A 21,326-nucleotide genomic window follows, 5' to 3' on the forward strand; every position below is an offset into this window, starting at 1 on the left:
ATAGCTGAATTACTCGGAAAACGAACAAACCAATGCCCACCTCGGGTTTTAAAAGGTCAAGTCCTAGGTGATGTTACCGACAGGGTAACAGCTGTCACGGGTTGTAATCTTTGGGAGGTAGGAAAACGTCGAAGGAATATTTCTAGGGGAAAAATATACATAAACTGCAACCGTAATGAAGGGTGATAATATGAAAAAAGCCAGGCCAGTTTCTAAAAGTTTTGGAGGCAAACACATGACTTACCAGCTGCCAGCTGGAGCAAGAGAACTACCTCGTCACATGTAGTCAGATGTACCCGTTCACTGTATAAAGGGGCTTAGTTTTTCCAGTAAGAAATATAAGTTACTCTAGACTTAAAATATATGGCATATTAAAAATTAGGCTAAACTTAAACAGATGTCTGCTAGAGCAGAAAGCAGACTCAGAGAACCTGGATCCTCTCCCTATTATTTCTGTTACTGTTCCTAAGCCTTTTCAGAGTATTCATCGATCCTGATTACAGATAGGAATATCAACCTCTTTTTTATAAAATTTCATCTATCTGTTCCTATATGCCATAGAAGTACACAGTGCTGCTACCTTAATTAGACTAATTGCCATTTGTGCAAAAACGACTAGTGCAATAAAACGACTCCCAAATAAACAGAATAATACCAGCAAATTATTCAGAATAAATGCCAGAAAAGAAAAAGCTTCCCAGCTGAAGGCAATAGAGTTCCTGAATTGCAACCAAAATATCCTTTAACTACCTCTTTAAACACTGAAGAATGAGTGTAATAATACTTCAACACTGTTATCTGTGTTTAAGTAACTGAAAATTACTTGTCATCCCCCCCCCCCCCCCCCCCGACTCCTTAGTGCACTTAGCTCCAGCAAGTTTCATAGCAGTGGCCATGCTCTTTTAGAGAAGACAACAGCAGGACAAATTCCTCTCAAGACCAGGTAGGTATAGGCCAAGCACAAACGCTGCTTTGAATCACTTCACGTGCACCCCACTTCAAGTTCTGGCATGATAAATCACTACTATCCATAAGACATCACAAAAGCAACTTCTTGTCCTCTAATTCTGCATAGCTTAAAGCTTCACCTTCCTCCTAACATCTCTTCTTAGATTACCTGCCCTCTAAACATGCAAAAATTGGAAGTGTAAAGTTCTCAAATAATTCTATCATCTCTTTATTACAGATAAAAAGAGTTCTCACATTTCAAAACACATACTAACATTTTCACAGCACTTTACAACTGAAGCCTTTAAAGACATTTGTCATTTTACAGAAAATTGCATTTAACCAAGCTTTAAATAAAGATGACTATAACTTATCCATGTGCCTTTTACACATACACTTGTAATGTTTTTCCTTGGGGGTGGGAGGAGTGGAGGAGTTATTGAAAACAGAAGTTTCTCAGGGATGGTGATAGCTTTGCTGTGTAACTCAGGAAGAAGCCAACAGTTTTACTATTTTGTGAAAAAACTTTTTCTATTTCACTCATTTATTCTAGCTCTCACGTTGATTGTATTATTCCATAAGTCAGGGTTTTACAGCCTTACAGTAATAACCTTATTTTCTTTTCACATTTTACAAGTCTAAACCACATTGTTCTCACTTTTGAGAAGCAACAATACATGACTTTGAACACCTACCATCACATCAGCTACCAGAGATGTGATTTTTTTCCTAAATGATGAAGTTCAGCTAACAGTGAGTCAACATTTCCTTCTGCAGTTTCATTTTAACCTTTTCTATATAGATTTTTTTTGAGAATATAAGAGACTGCAAATTATCAGTGACATATATAGAAAAGCTAGACAAAGATGGATTATTGAACGTTTAAAGCATTGATCACGCTCTCTCCATTCCGTGCATTCCACATCCTGCTGTGGATCTAGAGGACATGATGAAATATGCTTCAATGACTCAGCAAGTTTACTCGTCTTCTCATCTACACAAGAAATACTTTACAATATACTTAAATTGAAATAAGCAGTCCTATTATGACCCAATTTCTCACTAGTTCCCTAGACTCCTATGTTTCTCCCCAAATATCACTACTGTCAACATCATTTTATTAACAAAGCTACTATATAGAACAGCACTTCAATCTTCTTCACATGGATCAAAATACACTACTGTTGTATGATAGTTTCTGTTGTGGGGGGGAAGTAAACCATAGCTCAAACTACTAAAAGTAGGCAATAAAGCATTTTTCTTCTGAAAATTGTTTTTCAAAAACTGATGACATGAACTTGAACAACTGAAGAAAACGTCACTTCTAATGTAATGTTTCTCCACTTGAGAAGAGCAAAATTATCATTTGAAACAAGACCTACAGGGCAGCAAAGAATCGTTAAGATGCTTTATTGACAAATATCCACTCACCACAAAAGTATCTGCCTGCATACAATTTGATTTTAGCTTTTCAATAGTGTTTTATTGGCAGTGGAAAATGCATCAGTACTTTATTGAAAGAAAGCAATAAATAATACTGTGATAAAAATAGTTCAAAAGTAGACTGTACATATTGTTACATAATCTGAAAATACACAAAAGATTAATAGAAAAACAGAACAGTAACAATGAAATTGTTTTACAAGCAAGTTAAAAGTGGAAAACAATAAGAAAAAAGACATGCTATATATATTGTTGCATAATAAATAATGCACCATCTGAACGGATTCTTGCTGGCTTTTTAATGTGCCATTTACAAGTGTCAGATACATTTTTCTACTCATACAGTCCAAAATGGCTACAACCATCCAAATTGAAGTCCAGACAACTCTTTAGAACAAGTTTACAAAACACAAAAGATGACTTACATAAGAAAAGTAAGGCCTTTATTAGGAGCTGCACTGCTTCAGTTTTCAGCACATTGTACCTTCATCTTTCGCTAGTCATTTGACATGAGACTGCAGTGCTTCATGATTGGTCCATTAAATCTAGTTTTACCAGCATCTTTCCACAAGTGTTTTCAGTCAAAAAGACCTAGGACAAAAACTCTCTCTGTGGCCTGTGGATTAAGACCAGGAATTATTACGAAGTCTATCCTCTTCAGTTAAGGAAAAACCGTTCTTGGCTTATGGCTTGTTTTCAGTCACTGTGAAGATATGCTATACAAATACAGCAGAGACAGAGTTATGACCGAGTCAATCACTTCTAAAATGTGTTCCATAATGTTCTAGTTCTTCCCAGCTTTTAAAACAAGTTATATTTTAATTAAAGACAAATTTCCACTGCTTGACAATTCCTCTTTGTGGAAAGGTACAGTTCCAAAAAGAAGAACAAATATGTACCATACCTTCTATGACAACATATACTTGTCTGAAAAAAAGCTGGACTTGTTTTCAGGTCTAGCTAACATTTCCAAAAGACGAAATATATACTGCTTGGTGTCATGATACTTGTACAAAGGTATTAAAATCCTTTTCACCTTCAGTTTCATTATTAAAAAACAATGATAATTACAGTAACCGCATAATTTACAAAAACCCTATATTATTTATAGGGACATATACATACAAGCATTACAGTACATTCAGTTGGAAAGACTAAAATTAGAATAAAAATCAGCAATGATTTGATTTGTAGACTGAATAGAAACAGAAAAAAGTAAGTAACTATATAAATGAGAAGTCACATAAATATAAGAAACATTTAGATTCTAAAATATTTTCTCTATAGTACTCATGAATTTATTTGCTAATTAAAAACTCTGTAATAAAATATCTCAAAGTGTCCATTTAACAAGTATTAACAGGTTACGGTTTCCAAATGTTCAAAATGCTGCATATCACCGGTAGAAATAGTGTGGGTAAACTGTAAAAAAAAAAAAATCCATTAGCAATTTCTTAAAACAGATTTCCTTCCAAGTTCCTCACAAACAACTCAGTTATGTAGCAGTCATGCATCAAATTATTGCCATGCCATAACGTATACAGTTTTATTGCCTTCTTGAATTTTCAGTTACAAAGTAAAGCACATGAAGTCACGTATTTTCACTTCCTAGATTTTCATCCTAGGTCATCTGACTACAGAAAATTCTGATAAGTAGTGGCAGGTGTGTGGGGGGAAATACTCAAAATTTCGATGTTTTAAACTAAAAGGATTTCAAGATGGCACCTTAACTGACAGATCCACGCGTTCTGAGTTGTGATAAGTTTCCCTCATTAATCTTTTATATATGAGAACTCTTTAGAACTAAAACTTGTGTATGTGAAAAAATTGAGGATTTGAAGAAAAGTATATTAACATATGTTAAATACCCTTGTGTTATCAAGCTGTCTTTTATTGTTGGCACTGCTCCACAGCTACCCAAATTTTAGACTTCAGGTAGCTAAATCCAACAAAACTAAGTAATCACAATGGTATGGAAAAATCCAAGGACCAGAAAGCTATGCGGTTAACCCTTAAAAACCAAAAGATAATAAAAATTAAAGAATGTAAAATAATCTGAACTGCAATGACACATGCTATTTTCTTTCCTTTATGTCCCTAATTTAGTTTTATCCCTTCTCCCCACTTTCACTAGCTGTTTCATCCAACTTTTGATTTCAACACTTTCTACATAGTTTAGTATGTGTCCTTTTTGAGGCTGTTTAAAAAAAAAAAAAACACTTCAAATACAATAACTTACAGAAGTAAATACCAAAACTCAGTCATCTTTGTAAGAAAAGCTGTGGATTTTGAATATAACAATCCACCCTGTAAACTAAAAAGGATTTTGTAAGCATGTAAATTCATTCTGTTAAAACACCTGACATTTTACTACATAAATAGCTGCTTTACTATTATACCTATCCACTTTACTCACCAGGAGAAGGCTTTAACAGGAGTAGGTCCTTACTGTAGCAGAATCCAATCTTTGTGTTCCTGATACACTGCCTATTCCAAGAAGCATGGGAAGACATGCAGAACACAGCATGCATGTTAGTTTTCAAAAAACATCACAGCAGTGTGACTATAGCTATTATGCTCACTCAAGTCTAAGGTTACAAGTTAGAAAAGATGAATTTATTGTACAGTTTATACATTAACCACTTCTAGTTTCAGTGGCTAACAAAAAGTTTCCTAAAAAACCTGCACGTGAACTAGTGCACAAACTGTCAAAAGTAATTTATTTTCTATTTTATATATATTTTAATACAGTAAAAAAAAGAAGGGCTTTTACATACAAAATATTTAACTTTTTTTTCACACAAATTCTGGAATATATTTTGTGCTAGTGAAAATATTTAAAATGTATATATAGCAATTCATATTTTAGACAGTCATATAAGGTGAAAAGGTTGCTTCTTTGAGCTTTACTCAAATATACTTTCCAGAACTTGAGCCAACTGGGATTATGAACAAATTCTCACCCTGCCTATTCTAATTAAATGCGCTTCCTATTCATTTTTACTTGTAGTTTGTAAAATAAATAAATAAATAAATAAATGAGTGGAATTTTATTCTCCTGGTACCCAGGAGACTGCTTTAAGACTGACAAGATACTTCATGCCTCACTTGATCAACTTTCACTTCCAAGGGTTTTTGTGGTGTTTTTTCTTTCCTTTTTTTTTTTTTGAAGGGGGGTTAAGATGTTTTTTTCCTTTTAAATATGGGGGTACCCATATTTATACCCATGTATATGCACCAATACACATACATCATTCTAAGAACTGAATGAAACATCGGTTTCAAACACACTCAATAGTTAAGTGACGACTGTAAGAAAAATGCACATTTTACTCTAGTTTTGATATTCGTAAAATTATCTGAGTGTGTTTATTTATACCATTTGCTGAATGTATTTTTCTGCATTTCAGAAGTGGGACTTACATCGGTCTAATTGCTACTAATTGGAAATTGTGCACATTATTACAAGACTTCTATTAAAATATCATTTTGTTTCCCTAGCTTAATAAAAAATTTTAAATATAATTCTCATTTTGTTACTCCAATGAAGCAAAACTTAACTCCCTATCTAGTACAGTTCCCTGGAATTATAAAGCACCCAACAGTTAAACAGTGTTACATATACAATCATGCACAAGGCAGATGCTTTTACGGAGCAAGAGGCAATTGGAACTTAATTTCTCTGTAATTTCAAGCAAAAAAAAAGTGCACCATGCTTAAAGTAATACAAAGTCAATACCATCAATCTGCATCTTCTTTGGCTGCATAGAGGGTGAAGACATTGAGGTTGTAACTCTGAAATTTGCAGGAAGAGTCTCTGCTGATCCAGCAGCTAAACCTCTTATGTCCTTTGGTCTAAACTTCTTTCTCCATGAAGGTGCTCGCCTAAAGCTCTTATCATCATCCTGTTAAATTGATAAACATCATTAGCAATTCAAAACATCAGGATTGTTACTGACATTAAAAGGATTACTGGCAATGTAAGTAAATATGCCATGACTGAAAGACTTAGTTTCCAGAACAGTTCAGCTCTAGTAGCTGCAGAGGTCTCTGTTTTCAACAATATGTGCTCATTTGCTGGAGTGTAGGCATGTTACCTCAGTAACTATGGAAATTCATGTGCATGTAAATTCACGTGTAGTAACTATGGAAATTCTTGTGCACAAAACTTTTTGTACTTCAGATCTTTTTACTTCATAATTTGAGGTAATCTGTAAGTGTCATATCATCTAAGAATAAGTGAGTGATATGAGGAGTGAAGCAGATCATAGAAGCTGCTTTGGGAACACTGACACAGAGGCTTAAGCTGAACAATTTTTTTTTAACTTTAAATTCTGTCTTACAGGAATGATGATACATCTCACATTAGAAATTACAAGAAATGTTAGGATGATAGTGAGGAGAAAAAGACATAAATGTAGTAAATACTTTATTGCTGTTCAGTGTTTTGCTTAAGCACTTGGGAGTACTTATCTTGTAATTACCCAACTGCATTCTCTTCCAATCATACATCTGTGTCTTTCAGAAATATAACACTACACCTTAAATACCACAGTTTAAATCCTGCTTCCAAAGACATCTTTTGCAATGAATGTTAATACTCAATATCCACTGTGCACCTACATTTGCCAGCTTCACTTTTAGAAACAATTCTACCCTTTTACTGTTATTTTACATAAAATTTGTCCCCTTTTAGAATTAAAATTCGGAGACAAGCATCTGCATTATTTGTAGAGATCTTCATGATGCTCAGAGCCAGAACAGAACAGAACACCTGTTCCCTCAAAGCTCCTTCTCTTGCATCACTACAGAAAAACTTAGAAAACTATCAAGCTGCTTTCTCTTGACATTATTAAAACCTTAGTACATATACATACTAAGAACAGCTGTCAGGATGCACCACAAAAGGGATGAAACAAGTCTATTAGGCAAAAGAAGAAGGCAAAACAAATCAAGACCTGTCACAGCAACCTCCTTTCTCAATGTACTGGTGTACACTTCACTTGGTAGATCCAAAAGCAGTTTACGCCAACACTCTCACACATCCTCTATCCTCTTCCAAATACTAGCATAAATGTTTCTCATGTATCATGGAGTTGTTTCCTGATCTGGTTAACCACGTTAGCTATTTTGCTATCTTAGTCATAATCTGAATCAGTTCCTCCTATATGTACTACCACAAAAATTCCCATTAGCACAAAAGAAGAGGTAGTACAGAGTTCAGACTCACTTGTCAAAGTAATACTAGCTTGCAACTGTTCACTGAATTACATCACAGAGTAACTTAAATGGTTAAAGATTTAATGCACTCCTTTATGCTACAAGTTCACAGGGACTACAAAAGTCACAAAACCATACTACATCCTGAGTTGGAAGGGACCCACAAGGATCATAGAGTTCAACGTACAGGACCACCCCCCCAAAAAAAAAAATAATCAAACCATATGGATGAGAGCGTTGTCCAAACACTTCTTGAACTCTGGCAGACTCGCTGTTGTGACCACTTCCCTGGAGAGCCTGTTCCAGTGCCCAACCACCCTCTCAGTGAAGAAACTTTTCCTAGTGGCAGCTCCACGCCATTCCCTCAGTTCCTGTCGCTGTCCCCAGAGAGCAGAGCTCAGCGCCTGCCCCTCCACTCCCCTCATGAGGTAGCTGCAGGCTGCCATGAGGCCTCCCCTCAGTCTCCTCTCTCCTAGGCTGAAGAAACTGAGGAACCTCAGCTGCTTCTCATACATCTTGCCCTCTAGACCCTTTCATCTTTGTTGCCTTCCTTTAGATTCTCTCTTAATAGTTTTATGTCTTTATATCATGGTGTTCAGAACCGCACATAGTACTTGTCAGGCCATGCTAGTGCAGAGTCTCACACCTAGTTTGTTACAGCTTTCTATTTGCTATGTTTGAATGAAGTTTATACACCGGAAAAATCACAGATTACTTGATAAAAAATACTTTGATGAACATATATTTCTGGTGGTCATTCTATACCAGTATTAACAAATAATAAGGCAAGCTTTTATGAAATACTCAAAATTATTTGAAATACTGTTTGTTATAACAAAGGATTTAAATAAACTATACAGTGGCTTTATCAAGTATACTTCATTCATATGCAACACTAGTTACTGATTTTCGCACGTTTTTGAAGGAAAAGTGATTCAGCCAAAAGTGTGCTGCTAGTAGACATTAACCATATGAGCTACAGAACTGGTATGTCACCTCACACTTTCACATTCGGAGTTATTTTACCTAAACACACAACACTGCCATATTCAGAAATTCATAAGGAGTTTCAAGTTACGATTTCTGTCACAATTCTGTCAATAGCTTAACTAGGGTCAAGCTAAATTCTTTCACTTCACAGTTCTGATAAAGTTCCTAGGACCACAGGACAGATCGACAGCTCACGTAACTTACTTCATCAAGTCTTCTGTCAGTGCCCATAACAAGAAGGTTATTAAATTCCCTCTCCAGAACAGCACGAGCCTAAAGTTTACAGTACGAAAGAAACAGAATTAATACTAAAAAGTTAGTGAATCTGTATTAATTTTGATATGTAATATAACCCAAATCGTTTAAGACCTTCCAATCAGATTAATGAACATTCTAAGTATTTGTGAAGTTACAACATTTTAACTGTCTCTTATGACATGGAAGTTTATTTCTTGCTCAGATTGAGTTATTTCAGAATAAAAACTAGCAAAAAAAAAAGGTAAGTTTTACACTAATGTGAAGATGGGCTATGAGGAAAAGATATCAGCAATATTCTTTGTTCAAGCAGATTTAATATCTAGAAGTTACTAAGCAGAAAATACTAAGTAAAGCACAGTTATATGTTTTTCTCACTTATCTGAGAAATAGTCACTTCAATCTTAACCATCAACCATAAAAGTGATTTTTCCTTACCTGTGTGTTCTGAGTGGGTATTTGTAATAGGAGAGCTAATGCATTGTAATCAAATGTTTCATCTAAGGCCACAAGTGCACCATGAACTCCACTCTCTACAAGGTTATTCGCATATTCCTTAAGACCAATGGACAATACCCAACGAATCATTCTCTCATTGCTCCAGACAAGGACATCTAGGAAGCAAAGAAAAAAAGTTTCCTGTATATATAATGTAACCTTTCTGAAAAAAAAAAAAAAAGTCCTTTCTTGATCTGTATCCTGCTAAACAGTAGCCCTCAAAGAATTCTGTAATTTAACATTTAACATCATGAACTAATCTGCCCCTGCAATTTTGGGGTGCATGAGATAGTCTGAATTGGAAACAAAACTCCACACTTACACCCCAAACACTTTGTGTTGGATCCTTTCCATACAGCAGTTTTCGTTGCAGCCATAAGTACTGGTTCTTGCTCAATCTCCTCTCTGCCTACAGAGAGGGTTTCCTGTCATGCTAGTTTTGAGGCAAGTGAAGCAGGGAATACTGTTCATGCAGATGGGAATTGTCCAAGATCTTTTATTGTACACCGTCATTCTTACGGGCTTGTTACTCACAAGAGACTAAATATTTTGTGTTTTTTTCCTACTCAAGAGAAAAATCCTGTTAACAGTTTGATACAATTCCTACTGAACTTGAACAGAAAGCTTTACTATAGTGTTTTATAATTTTTATCTACCTTTTAGTTCTGACAACATTCAATTCAGTAATATAGGCTTATGTACACTACTACAATTTTCTGCAATCATAAAGTGGAAAGTAAACGTATTTGAAGTTTGCTTGAAGGCATTTCATACAGTAACAGTTCAAAGATCAATATAAGCTCATCTATAAAGTAGCAAACACTTTTTCAATAAAAATATTCAAACAAAAATTATGTTCTTATTAGTAGGTGTTTTTTTGTTTTTACACTATACAGGAACACAACTGAACTGTTATAATCCTGAAACATGCCATTTCTGATTTGTGTCAGTAAGCATTCTTCCCAAACAATTCTGAGGAGCAATTCAAGAGTTAAATGTTACAGAAGCAGCTCCCTATACGAAATGGATGAAGCTATACCATTTAAGGAGGCTAAAAAAGCTTATCAGCCTCCACACAGGCTTGTTTCATGCCAGTTAGTTGCAATTCCTGGGAACATTTCCAGGTGCAATCAGTTCATTAAGACAACAACCAAAAGGTATGAACACTTTAAGAGGAAAGACGAAGAAAGGGAATAGAGTCTTCCAAGCAAAATCTCATGTGTGATAACCCTAAAGTTTCAGTCTAAGATGTCAGAAAACACTTCTATAAATTTACTTCCCTGCCCAATATCAGGTGAAGTTTTGGAAAATGCTTTCAATTCCCACTCTTTTTCTTCAGTGCCTCCTCTCTTGTTTAACACTCACCATGAATGTCAAAATATACACACTTAAGTCACCTGGATTTTTTTTTTTTGATAAAGCGTTAGTTAATAAAAATTACCAACCACAAGCAACAATGAAGTTACATAAGTGAAAAGTTAAGTCAACACAGAAAAAAAATCAAAATTCTCATCGTCCCTAAAATGTTTAGTTGTGGTTCAAACTTCAGAGCATTAAGTTTAAAAAATGCCTAAATTTGTAGCATCTCCCTGCATGAGTTAATGAATTAATGATGTATTCCCTGATTCACCATTCAGGGCCTGCATCCAGATCTCTCCTGTTTAACACAGACATTTTGTAATTTCTCCCTCCAATGCTCTTTTTATTTTAAACACATTTTTGAGATAGACCAGTGAAAAGACGTAGGATTCAGAGTGAGGTTAAGGCAAAATCTTTAACCTTTAATTTCAGCTTGACTTTCTTCTCTTTTTCTTTCAAGTTCTTTTCGATCATAGTTCAGTCTTCGTAGGCACATAATTCCACACTGAAAACTGTTTCTGTTTAGAAAAGAAAAAGACGTTTAGAGGTAACAAATATTTTCTGTAAGTCTGGTCTCCATATTAAGCCTATTTACCTGTGAAAGCTGTCCACCATTTTAAGTTGTCCACGTAGATCTTTTTTAGTTAAATGATCCAGCATTCGAGCATCAACAAGACATTCCATGAAATAGCTGCGATATTGAGGGAGCCCCAGACTTGGGAGCCATTCATTGCCAATCCACTCATGGTTCATATCACCATATGCTAACGTCTGTTTTTAAAAATTAAGTAATAAGCTTATTAAAATGAGAAATAAAAAGGTTTTTTTAGATAATATATTTTAAAGGAAAAGATAAAACAATGCCTATGGAACTTTCAGCCTGTAAAGATAAGCAAATCAAAAATATCAAATAGTATGTATATGTCTTTGAAGAAGTCACCCTCAGGAAGAAAAACAAGTTCGTATCAGATCAGTAAAAAAATTGCCCTAACGTATTTCATGTTAAAGAGAATGAAAAAAATAAAATCTAATAAAATCATAAAAGACTAAGCTATACTGTTTTAGGTAGCAAGATCCAAAGAATTTTATTTTGTTAAGATGCTGAAAATACTGTTATCTCTTGAAAATTTAAGAGATTTTTTTTAGCACAAAAATACAAGACATCTAAAAAATAACTGCAGTGGGTTCATACTCTTAACCGTTTTCAGAAACTTATCCCAGTCATAAGTGACAAAAGCTCACTATTGTAGAACCAAGAATTGTAACTGCTAGCCCTTAACCAAAAAAGCCTTCCTTCCCTCTCCCTGCATGTCTGAACTGTAAATCACCAAGTATTTTTTTTTGTAGGAAATTTCTAAAAAGAGAACTTATAACTATGCATCCAATCACTCCTTAAGCAACAAAAATTAACAGCTCTCTTTTTTCAAAAATCAAGGGTAATAATTCATTTTCACTGTGTAAGTCTAAAGTTGTATTTCTTCTCTAGAGTAAAGACAGCATCTTCTAGAAAGAGGCAAGGGCACATAGAAATGCATTTCTTCAAGCCATCACTAGATAGCTGACTGAAAGAGCATGCTATTCTTGTAATAGGAAGGCAAGCTATCATTGACAATCTGCAAATGAGTATTTGAGAATTAGTTAATGGGACTTAAACAGGTTTAAGCTGGAGGGCGGCCAAGCGAGAAGAGACTATACCATCCAAAGATACTGGTCACAGGGAAATCCCAAGTTTTGTTTACATCTCCATATAAAATACTGAACTATCTCAATCCCGAAAATACAATTAGGATTTGTCACCGCTCTAAGGGAAAACAATCAAGGAGGATTAAAGAATTAGTACACAGAAATCTACTTATCTATCTAGGCTCAGTATGCAGTACACCTGTGATGGTGGCCAGGCTGAGCAGACACTTTCTGCATGACTGATACTCTTGCAGGACTTCTGGCTTCCCAAAGAGCCATCCCCCACCAAAATATTCCAGTCTTTACATCATTAAATTATTTTAATTTGATCTAGTATGTTAAATACACAGAATACTACAATGCTCGTTAAGAACAAGCAATTTCATTTTGGACATTCATAAGCTTGAGCACAAATATTTTGGAGAGCTAATGATAACGAAGCCTTCTGAATATTCTTCCCCTAACAGGCCTATCAAAAAAAGCTTATGCATAACTTTTGGGATACACAACGTAACAAAGCATTTCACAAATTTTCCACAATTAACCACCAAATCTTGGAAGCACTAGAAAACATTAACGCTTCTAAGTAACCTAAAAGTGTCTCCTAAGTATGTACTCCATAAACATGTAGTTCCCCCTTCTCCCAGTCCAAGCCACACCAAGAGTCACTAAAACAAACAACAAAAGATTGTTTTCATGCTGTAATTATTATGACAGTTTACATATGATCTATAATATTAAAGTTTCCAACCTGAGCCCAGCTTCCCTCCTCATCTTCCTGTTATGTGGTTAGAAAAGCAAAAGAACACATGTATTAGTACTTAAGTTTAGTAATGAGATCAAAGTTAAAGATGCACTGCAAACTCTAAGTCTACTGCATACAGAAAAATCTACATAGTGCAAGCATCATGCATTGTGAAAATTATACAAGACACCAATTCTTCCATAAGAATTTGGAAAACCCATCTACTGATTAACTTTTCCCAGAGAGAAGAAATTTCTGCACAAATAAATCAATTTGCCCATTAGTTAAAGGAAATCAGAGTTCCCTTTTTCAGATTAGGGAATTGATTTAATTTTTTTAGTCTTATCAAAGTTGTTTTTCCCCTTCTGAAAAAAAATGTCAAGATGCAGGTTACAAGGTTAATGATTAGAAGCAGCCATAACACAGAACTTTAATGCATTAATTTTTAGAAAAGATAGAAAGACCAAATGATCCTTGATTCGGTAGTTCAAAAAGTGAGAAAAGCACTCTAAGGAACAGAAGTGGCAACACCGTAAACTAACCGTTTGTTGTGTGGCTGTAAGATTTTCCATTTCTTCATGTGTTACCCAGACATTTCCCGTGGTCTAACATGACCCCACAGTGAACCAATCACATCCAATGAAAGGAAAGCAGTAACAAAGAGGAAAGGTTGCAGAACATATAAGCAATTGGTACACATAAGGAGCAGGCATGGGCAAAAGCAATGGTTTCTGAAGTCTTTAAGTATAGGTATATCTATCTAACGCGATGGCATAGAATAAAAGTCTATTAGTATGGATCAGTGTTCTTCAAAAATATTAACAAAATTGAATGTGATAAATAACTTTCACTGATGTAATTAGTGGACAAACACTTGACTGTGCTCTAGCCCAAAAAACACCTCTGTAGTATAGAGCATAATCCCAGGAATCCCAGAAATAACTTTAGATTGTAGAACAGACAGACTCATACAATGGAATTCATACTAGCTTGAAGTGTCTAAATGTACTATAGTACATAGAAACAGTTGGACTCCTACTTTATGTAGTTTGAATCATTGTTTGGAATTAATGGTCTTGCGTTCATGAATTGAAGAGACCTCCAACTATTTTACAAGTTTCTCTACATACATGTATACCTCATCTGTATTATAAATCTTTCTGATGCCAAAAGCAGAATAGCATGTACTTTAGGTATTTTGGATTATGTACTTACACTCATACAAACTGCTCTTAAGGAAAATGCAGTTGTTACTTCATTTAATTTCCAGAAAAGTTAGAAACATTCTTAAATACTAAGGTTCAAATCCTTTTGGTTACATACTTATGGTAGATTTTTTTTTCTGCATTCTCATGGTCCTAAAAGATGTCAAATGTTGGATCATTTTCCTTACCGTCCTTGAGGTGGGAGGGGCAGACGGACTTGTTAGTGACATGATCTCTTGAATGGCCAACCTCAGCTTCAGCCTGTGCAGAGGATTACTAATTCCAATTTCACGCTGTATTTCCGTATCAGACAAGGCTGACATGATAGCACCACTTTTCACATTTGCTCGGCAAGCAGCCACATACCAGGCTGGCATCCCTACCCACAGCTGAAATACAAAAAAGGAAGTAATCAGATCTGGAAAACACTCCTAGCCCCAAAATCTTAGATTCCTTAAACATCTGTACATTCATTATCATTTATTCTGGAGGGACCACTTACCTCCAACCACACAACCACTGTAGGTCCATCCCACTGTGCAAAAGGTAAGCCTTGTCTTCTGGCTTCCTCAAGCAGCTCATGTCTATGGTAACAGAAATATTTATTAATAACAAAGAAACTAGTGTAGATGTCAATTTAAACACTATAATCAAAGGCTATACAGGTATAATGATCTAACTGCTAACGCAGGCACAGAAAATAGACAAGGACTACATAGTGATGTAAGCTGAACCAGACAGGAAATGTCTGTGTGGCAGAGATGCCAGATCTTGCCTCTAGGAAACAAAAGAATGATCCATGTCTGAAGCTGCTACTGACACTCAGGCCAACGCTGCCACTACAAAGTGGAGGTGTCTGACTTATTTGTCAGTAGGATTCTCAATTGCTGTCATTTTCTGCTCAGCAAGTTAGACTGAACCAAAGGAGCCATTTTTCTTCAACATGCAGATTCAAAACCTGTGGAAACGTACAAGTAGATCAGATATCTGTGCCACCAAAATAGTACTATCCATCAAGATGTTGAGGCTAGAAACCAAGACAGAAACTAATTGCTAAACTTCACTCCGCAACAGCAAGCCTGTCAGAATTTCAGGCGTAGCTTCAGATAACTATTGTATTCAGACAGCCACACTTCAGCAATTAAATTCTGAAAGGCTGTGTACTGAAACTCAGCTTTGACCTCCTTAAGATTACACCATTTCCTTTGCTATTCTGAAACAGAACAGACTGAAGTTTAATATTGACAATTCAGCTTACAGAAACAATGGAAGCTCACAAGATCCCTATAAATAGCTTCCAAATATGTTTCAGAAGCCAATAGACAAAAACTAGTGTTGCGTGTATAGCATGCAATGCTGCTTGGAGACATCTGTCTTTAAAATAATGAATAAAGTCTGGAAAAAAAGCATACTTAAGCTGGCTTTGAAAGCCAGTTGTATTTAGTTTAGTTTCCACTCATCAGAAGTTTAGAGAAGCAACTTCATGTAACTGGACAGTGTTTTTACTGGTTTTTTTTGTGTGTGTTTTATTTTTAAATTATTATTCATGCTTGCAAGTATAGAATTGAAAAGACAAGGAGCAAAACTACAGATTCAGGATCTTTGTGTATTTATAATTTTCTCACTTTAAAACAAACAAAATCTCCCTGACTCCCAAACTGTATCACTGAGGAGATTTAAGATTATAAACCATTTAAAAATTACACATTTTATAACCATGACACAAGGCACCTTGAAATGAGGTTATCACAGACTAGTAGCTTTTTTTTGTTGATGCAAAACAAAATTCAAGTCTTCTAGACATGTCAGCATACCTAGGATCCTCATGTTACATTGATGGTTAATTATCACAAATAATCAATGAAGTAATAAATATACTAGTACCTGTTTTTATCAATACACAGCACTTCACCTGCATATTAATCAATTCCTAATACTCTAGAAGAACCTTCCAATACTTCATCCCAATTAGATGTGCTACCCGGGAATGAAAAAGAGGAAGGAGGGAGGAACTGTCATATAGCTGGTTATAAGTAACCAAATGGATCCATTTTAAGATCCAATAATATTGAAATAGTGTTCAGCAATTAGCAGCTCAACAGCTAGATTTCACTGACAAAAAAAGACTAAAAGCTAATATCTATTATTCATGTATTTCAAGAATATGCATATTTCTAAAGTGAGAATAAAGGATCAGCTATTTCCTGTTAGCACAGAAATTAATCTTACAAATTACTAGCCCTAAACATATTGCTTTACTTTATTACTAAGTAATTTATTTTTTTTGTTTTGTATTCTCCAATAAGAAAGATGCCATAAAATACTGCTTGGTAACAACAGAATAAAATGCTTAATATTGTATTTGCCAGAAAGGAATACAATGATTTTTCAGAGTAGTTAAACTTCAAAATTGGCGTTTGTCTTCCTTTTGGGTTGGTACAGTAACATGCCCATGCAGGGAGGGAGGTGCACCAGTGACAAAGGAGCGCAGATATATTGAAGCAGCCTGAAGGTAAGAGGGCATGTGAGTGGTGCCTCTCTCCTTCTCCCAGCTTAAAAAGCTGTTTGGGGGCATTGTAGTTCAGAGAATTGTAGTTTCATCGGCCTCCCTGCATGCCTTTGGCTAACCATAAAACAATAAGTGATTTGGTGATAAGCAGTAGAGAGAATGTATCAAAAGTAGAAGATGAGGTTACGATGCAAACTTTAAACTTGGTGGTATCGCTATATGCAGAAAACAGTTGTGTTGCCGGAAGGCAATGTTATGTGATGGAGGCAAATGTGCAAAAATGACAAATAAAACTATGGTTATAAGATAACTTTAAGCAGAAATCATTCAATAGATCCAAAAAGCAACACTTTCATGAGGTAGAATGTTACCTGCTGAATTTGTTCATATACAGGAAGAAAAACTCACTTTGATAGGAAATCAAACTGAGAACTCAAGACAGCCAAAGACATTTCATGAGAAGGATTCAAATGTAGATGTTGTTGGTATTTACAAGTGATGCATCAGTTTGCTTTTTTTTCCCCAACAGCAAAGAACATCACTTTTCCAATAGTTACCTTCCGATTTCACCAGAAACTCACTGTGTTTGAGGAATACATAATCAGACTATGAACAGATTGCAACTGACATGCCCGTTTAGTTTCATATGCCACCCAGTTTCACATGCCATCCACTATATAGCTTCTTTTAAGGAGGGTTACCTTAAACTTAGGGTAGTCTTCCTTTCTGATAAACACAGCATTAAGTTTGTTGTGCTGTACACAGAAAAGCACAAATACAGTTGCAAATTTTGCAAAAGTTTTTAATAGTACAGCTCACTAAGATGAACAGCGTGGACAAAACGCTAAAGCCAACATACATTTAGTAAGCAAAGGGCAAATTTTATAGAAATACATCTACCATTAAATTGATTTGCCATGACTATTAACAATTCCTAAACAACTTTTAAACCCCAAATTTTAAAACTAATTCCAACTAAGATTTAATATGTCCATTACTAGCATCAAGACATTGGATATATTTCAGCAACACACTTTCACAACAAATTACATATCTAATCTCTCTTCTCACAGACTTTTTTGAAAGAAGTTAGCACTTCTCATGTATTACTATAAAATCCAAACAAGATTTATCATCTCACGATAATCCTAACAAATTAAATATAAACTTACCCTGATTTTGCACTACCACATCAAATGGTAAACAAAAGGAAAACAATAAAGAAAAGTATAAACTAAGATTAAACTGAACCCAAAGGCGTACAAAAAGACAAATATGTCTTAACTTAGTTCTGTAGCTACAGATAGTTCTTTTGTTAGCAAAGACACTGAATACTGCCCTCAGCCTGCTTGTGTGCATATGCAGAAATCAAAAAGATAAGCAGGCAAATAGGGATCAGAAAGAGACAACTATAAATAGAACTAGTTGTCATTGTTTCAAGCACTCAGGTAAATGGAACTCTTTGTCAGCCTAATCCTATTTTTTTTTTCCACTGAAGACAGGATTTCATAAGCTAACACTCACTCTTGAGAATGTGTTCAAGCCCTTCCCTTCTGTAATATCAAAGGGTACAATTCAGAGCAACTTTTTTTTTTTTAAATAAAAGTAACAGACATCCCAAAGACACAGCAAGCTATCTTTGACACTTGCCAATATTGCTTCCTATCTTCAGAATTCTATTAGGATTCTGAAACAACCAAATCAAAGTATATTCCTAGGATTTTTAATTTAAATGGTAGATCTGTATCTCCATGAAGTTCAAAGAGCTTCGTTGCTGCTCTCAGCAACAAGTACTATACATTATAAGAATATTCATCAATACAGTTGTTTCATACCCACTTTCACTGAAGTATCTAGATTGTAGATACTTTCCTGTGAATTCATATGTATCCATATTTAACAGCTAGGCAAGTCAAACTGAAAAGTTTTCATTTGTCAAATACAGACTGTTGCACTGTAAGCAACAAACAAGGCAGCCGTGAGGTATACTTTATGTACTGGTAGTAAATTTTTGAAATACAGTATATGTTTACAAAGAAAATCTATGGTTTATCTGCAACTGCTCTTTTTGCATTTTTTAAAGACAGTATAGATTGCTCTACTCTAGTATACAATTTGTTGCTGGTATTGACAAACATCTATTTTGTTCAAAGAACAGACGTACTGCTACTTAGACGTGACCAGATTTAAACAACTTATTCAAGCAAGACGTGATACAACTTTAAAGTTCTGTAGAAAAAGGAAAATATCAGATCATAATAATGTATTACTGCCTTCACTGTAACAGTGAAGAAAAACAGCTGAGCTTTGTTATACAAACGAAACCACATTCCATTCTGACTTTTCAAACTAACACACTGCTGGTTTTCATTAGTGAAGTCAACAGGCATTATTTTTATTTGCTAATAGAACTTAGATACTGTGAGAAATCTCTCTTGCAAAGATGTTATTAGCACACTGTCTTTTCAACATTCATTCTTTAATCTTCAGAAGGAAAGTGAAAAAGCAAGACATTTCTGATATCAGCTTTTTTAACTAAAAGTAATAACAGCTGGACAGAATAAAAGCAACGGAAGTACAAAGTATATGGCTCAGCTTTGGGTGGAAAAATGCAAAGAATGCCTGATCCTACTTGCATAAATTCAAGTGCTCCCGGTATTACCATATAAGTATCAAGTCAAGATTTCTACTAGTAGCAGTATCTATTTCTCACCTACACTTACAAGTCTTTGCTTCTTCTAAGTCTGGGAATAACAAAACATGCAGTAGAACTCAAAGGTGAACTTTAAACCAAAGATTTGCTTGAACACATTCTGAAAAAAATCATTACTAGGAAAAGGTAAATGCATATCTAAAAGGAAGGATCTTCCCTAAAGGAAGGAAGGAGTCACAGTTTTTTAAAAATGAAGAAATGGGTATATGGTAGAAAAATTCAGCTGTTACAATAAGCAAAAATATCAAGATAACCTTATACAGAAGTGGGGGGTGGGCAGAGGGCAGGGAGCAAACAATCAGCAGCTCTAATACAGAAGCAAATACATTCAGAAGGATGCCTGTAGAGAACATTTCATGCTTTCACACTGCACTATGTGGAGCAAGTGGTAACCAAAAGCAACACTGGAAATTTTTCAAATGAGTTGAACCCAAAGCAGGTACTAAATATAACATTGTGGAAGGGTTTGATACGAGTCTGCTTCTTATCTCCAAGTTTATTATAACATTTAAATAAGAACCGGTTCATCACTGAACATCATTCCAAACTTACCAAGACTACACTACCAGTCATGTTCTTGAAAGTTAGTAAAAAAAAAAAAAAATCTGCAGAAGCTTAATAGCCACAGCACCATACTAGGGAAAAATGCCTGAAAACAAAAAACTGAAAACAAAGCAGTTTTAAACAAAGCAACACCTTAACAGAGAATTAAAAATGTTTGATAACTTACTTTTTCTGCATTTTCCTGTTTTTTTCTGCCTGACCTCCAAGCTTACTGAGACCTAATGCATCCTGAGAGGAACTATCTGCTTCTGCCATGCCAACTGCAAAAAACAAAGACAAAACACTTACTATCGTCTCAATTCTGGCCACATACTTACAGATCAAACATCACTACTGCTTTCCTGAGCAAAAATATTTAAACATTTGTAATATTACTGATAAGAAACATACACTCTGATTTTATCAGGAAATTTCATTCCATATAAGTGGCAGAACGTTTTTTTTCCTGTCAGGTCCATAAAAGCTAAAACAGGCTGAGAGTTTTGTCTAAGCATTTATCATAATCATACTTCATAGCCTAATACTCCTTTGGTTATCATATCCAAATGGTAAGGCAACATATGATTATTCAGACACTATATCAAACCCCAAAAATGTATAAATTTAGATTCCAACTAGAAGATCAGATACAGAAATAACAGTGATTGTGGTGAATGGTGGAGTAAGGGCAGGAAAAGAAATAAAAACACTGTGCAAATACTCTTTTCCTTAACATTTTCCTGCTTGTACTTCAGTCTTGATGGCAAAACCTTCGGAGAAAGAGTTTTTACTGGAAATTGATCTCAGAACACTCCGATCATATCTAAGCATTTGAACCAGGAAGTGATGTGATGTGAATGCTTTGCTGGAAATTCCAAGTAGTGACTGTACCAAACTGGTTGGAATATTTGTAAGGGAAATCATGCAATGCTTACTAGACCTGGCAAGTATTTTCACATTGATTAAAAAGACATAATTCATCTCTAGTAGACTACAGTATAACTGGTGATTTGGATAATGCAGTTACGTCAAAGTTGCCAGTTTTCTGTCTCAAATGAAGCTATACAGCTGAAATAAACTTCATTTGATTTGTTTTGTACTAACTTTAGATGTTATACCAGCAATAAAGTTATAAAATGTATGAGCAAGGTTAACTCTAAGACTTCTAAGGGTATATAGAACAGTATTCCAAAGCACCTCTTGGGAATTATGTCA

General features: G+C 35.1%; 1 protein-coding gene across 5 annotated transcripts in view; it reads right to left on the minus strand.

Moving 5' to 3' along the window:
- Nucleotides 1-2,342: 2,342 nt before the first annotated feature.
- The window catches only part of PPFIA1 (PTPRF interacting protein alpha 1), a 59,067-nt gene continuing 40,083 nt past the window's right edge, over nt 2,343-21,326 (minus strand). For 2 of the 5 annotated variants that reach the window (XM_083839366.1, XM_083839370.1), the window contains 12 exons: nt 20,299-20,392; nt 14,849-14,930; nt 14,535-14,735; nt 13,684-13,746; nt 13,148-13,174; nt 11,309-11,484; nt 11,134-11,231; nt 9,295-9,470; nt 8,806-8,874; nt 6,131-6,296; nt 4,808-4,878; nt 2,343-3,813 (listed from right to left, as the gene is read on the minus strand). In XM_083839366.1, the coding sequence (XP_083695492.1) occupies nt 4,820-4,878; nt 6,131-6,296; nt 8,806-8,874; nt 9,295-9,470; nt 11,134-11,231; nt 11,309-11,484; nt 13,148-13,174; nt 13,684-13,746; nt 14,535-14,735; nt 14,849-14,930; nt 20,299-20,392 (1,211 nt within the window). In that variant the 3' untranslated portion in view covers nt 2,343-3,813; nt 4,808-4,819. The remainder of the gene's footprint in view (nt 3,814-4,807; nt 4,879-6,130; nt 6,297-8,805; nt 8,875-9,294; nt 9,471-11,133; nt 11,232-11,308; nt 11,485-13,147; nt 13,175-13,683; nt 13,747-14,534; nt 14,736-14,848; nt 14,931-20,298; nt 20,393-21,326) is intronic. The other 3 variants (XM_083839368.1, XM_083839367.1, XM_083839369.1) reach the window with 3 other exon arrangements.

The sequence above is a fragment of the Anser anser genome (assembly GCF_964211835.1).
Source record: "Anser anser genome assembly, chromosome: 5".
Lineage (NCBI taxonomy): Eukaryota > Metazoa > Chordata > Aves > Anseriformes > Anatidae > Anser > Anser anser.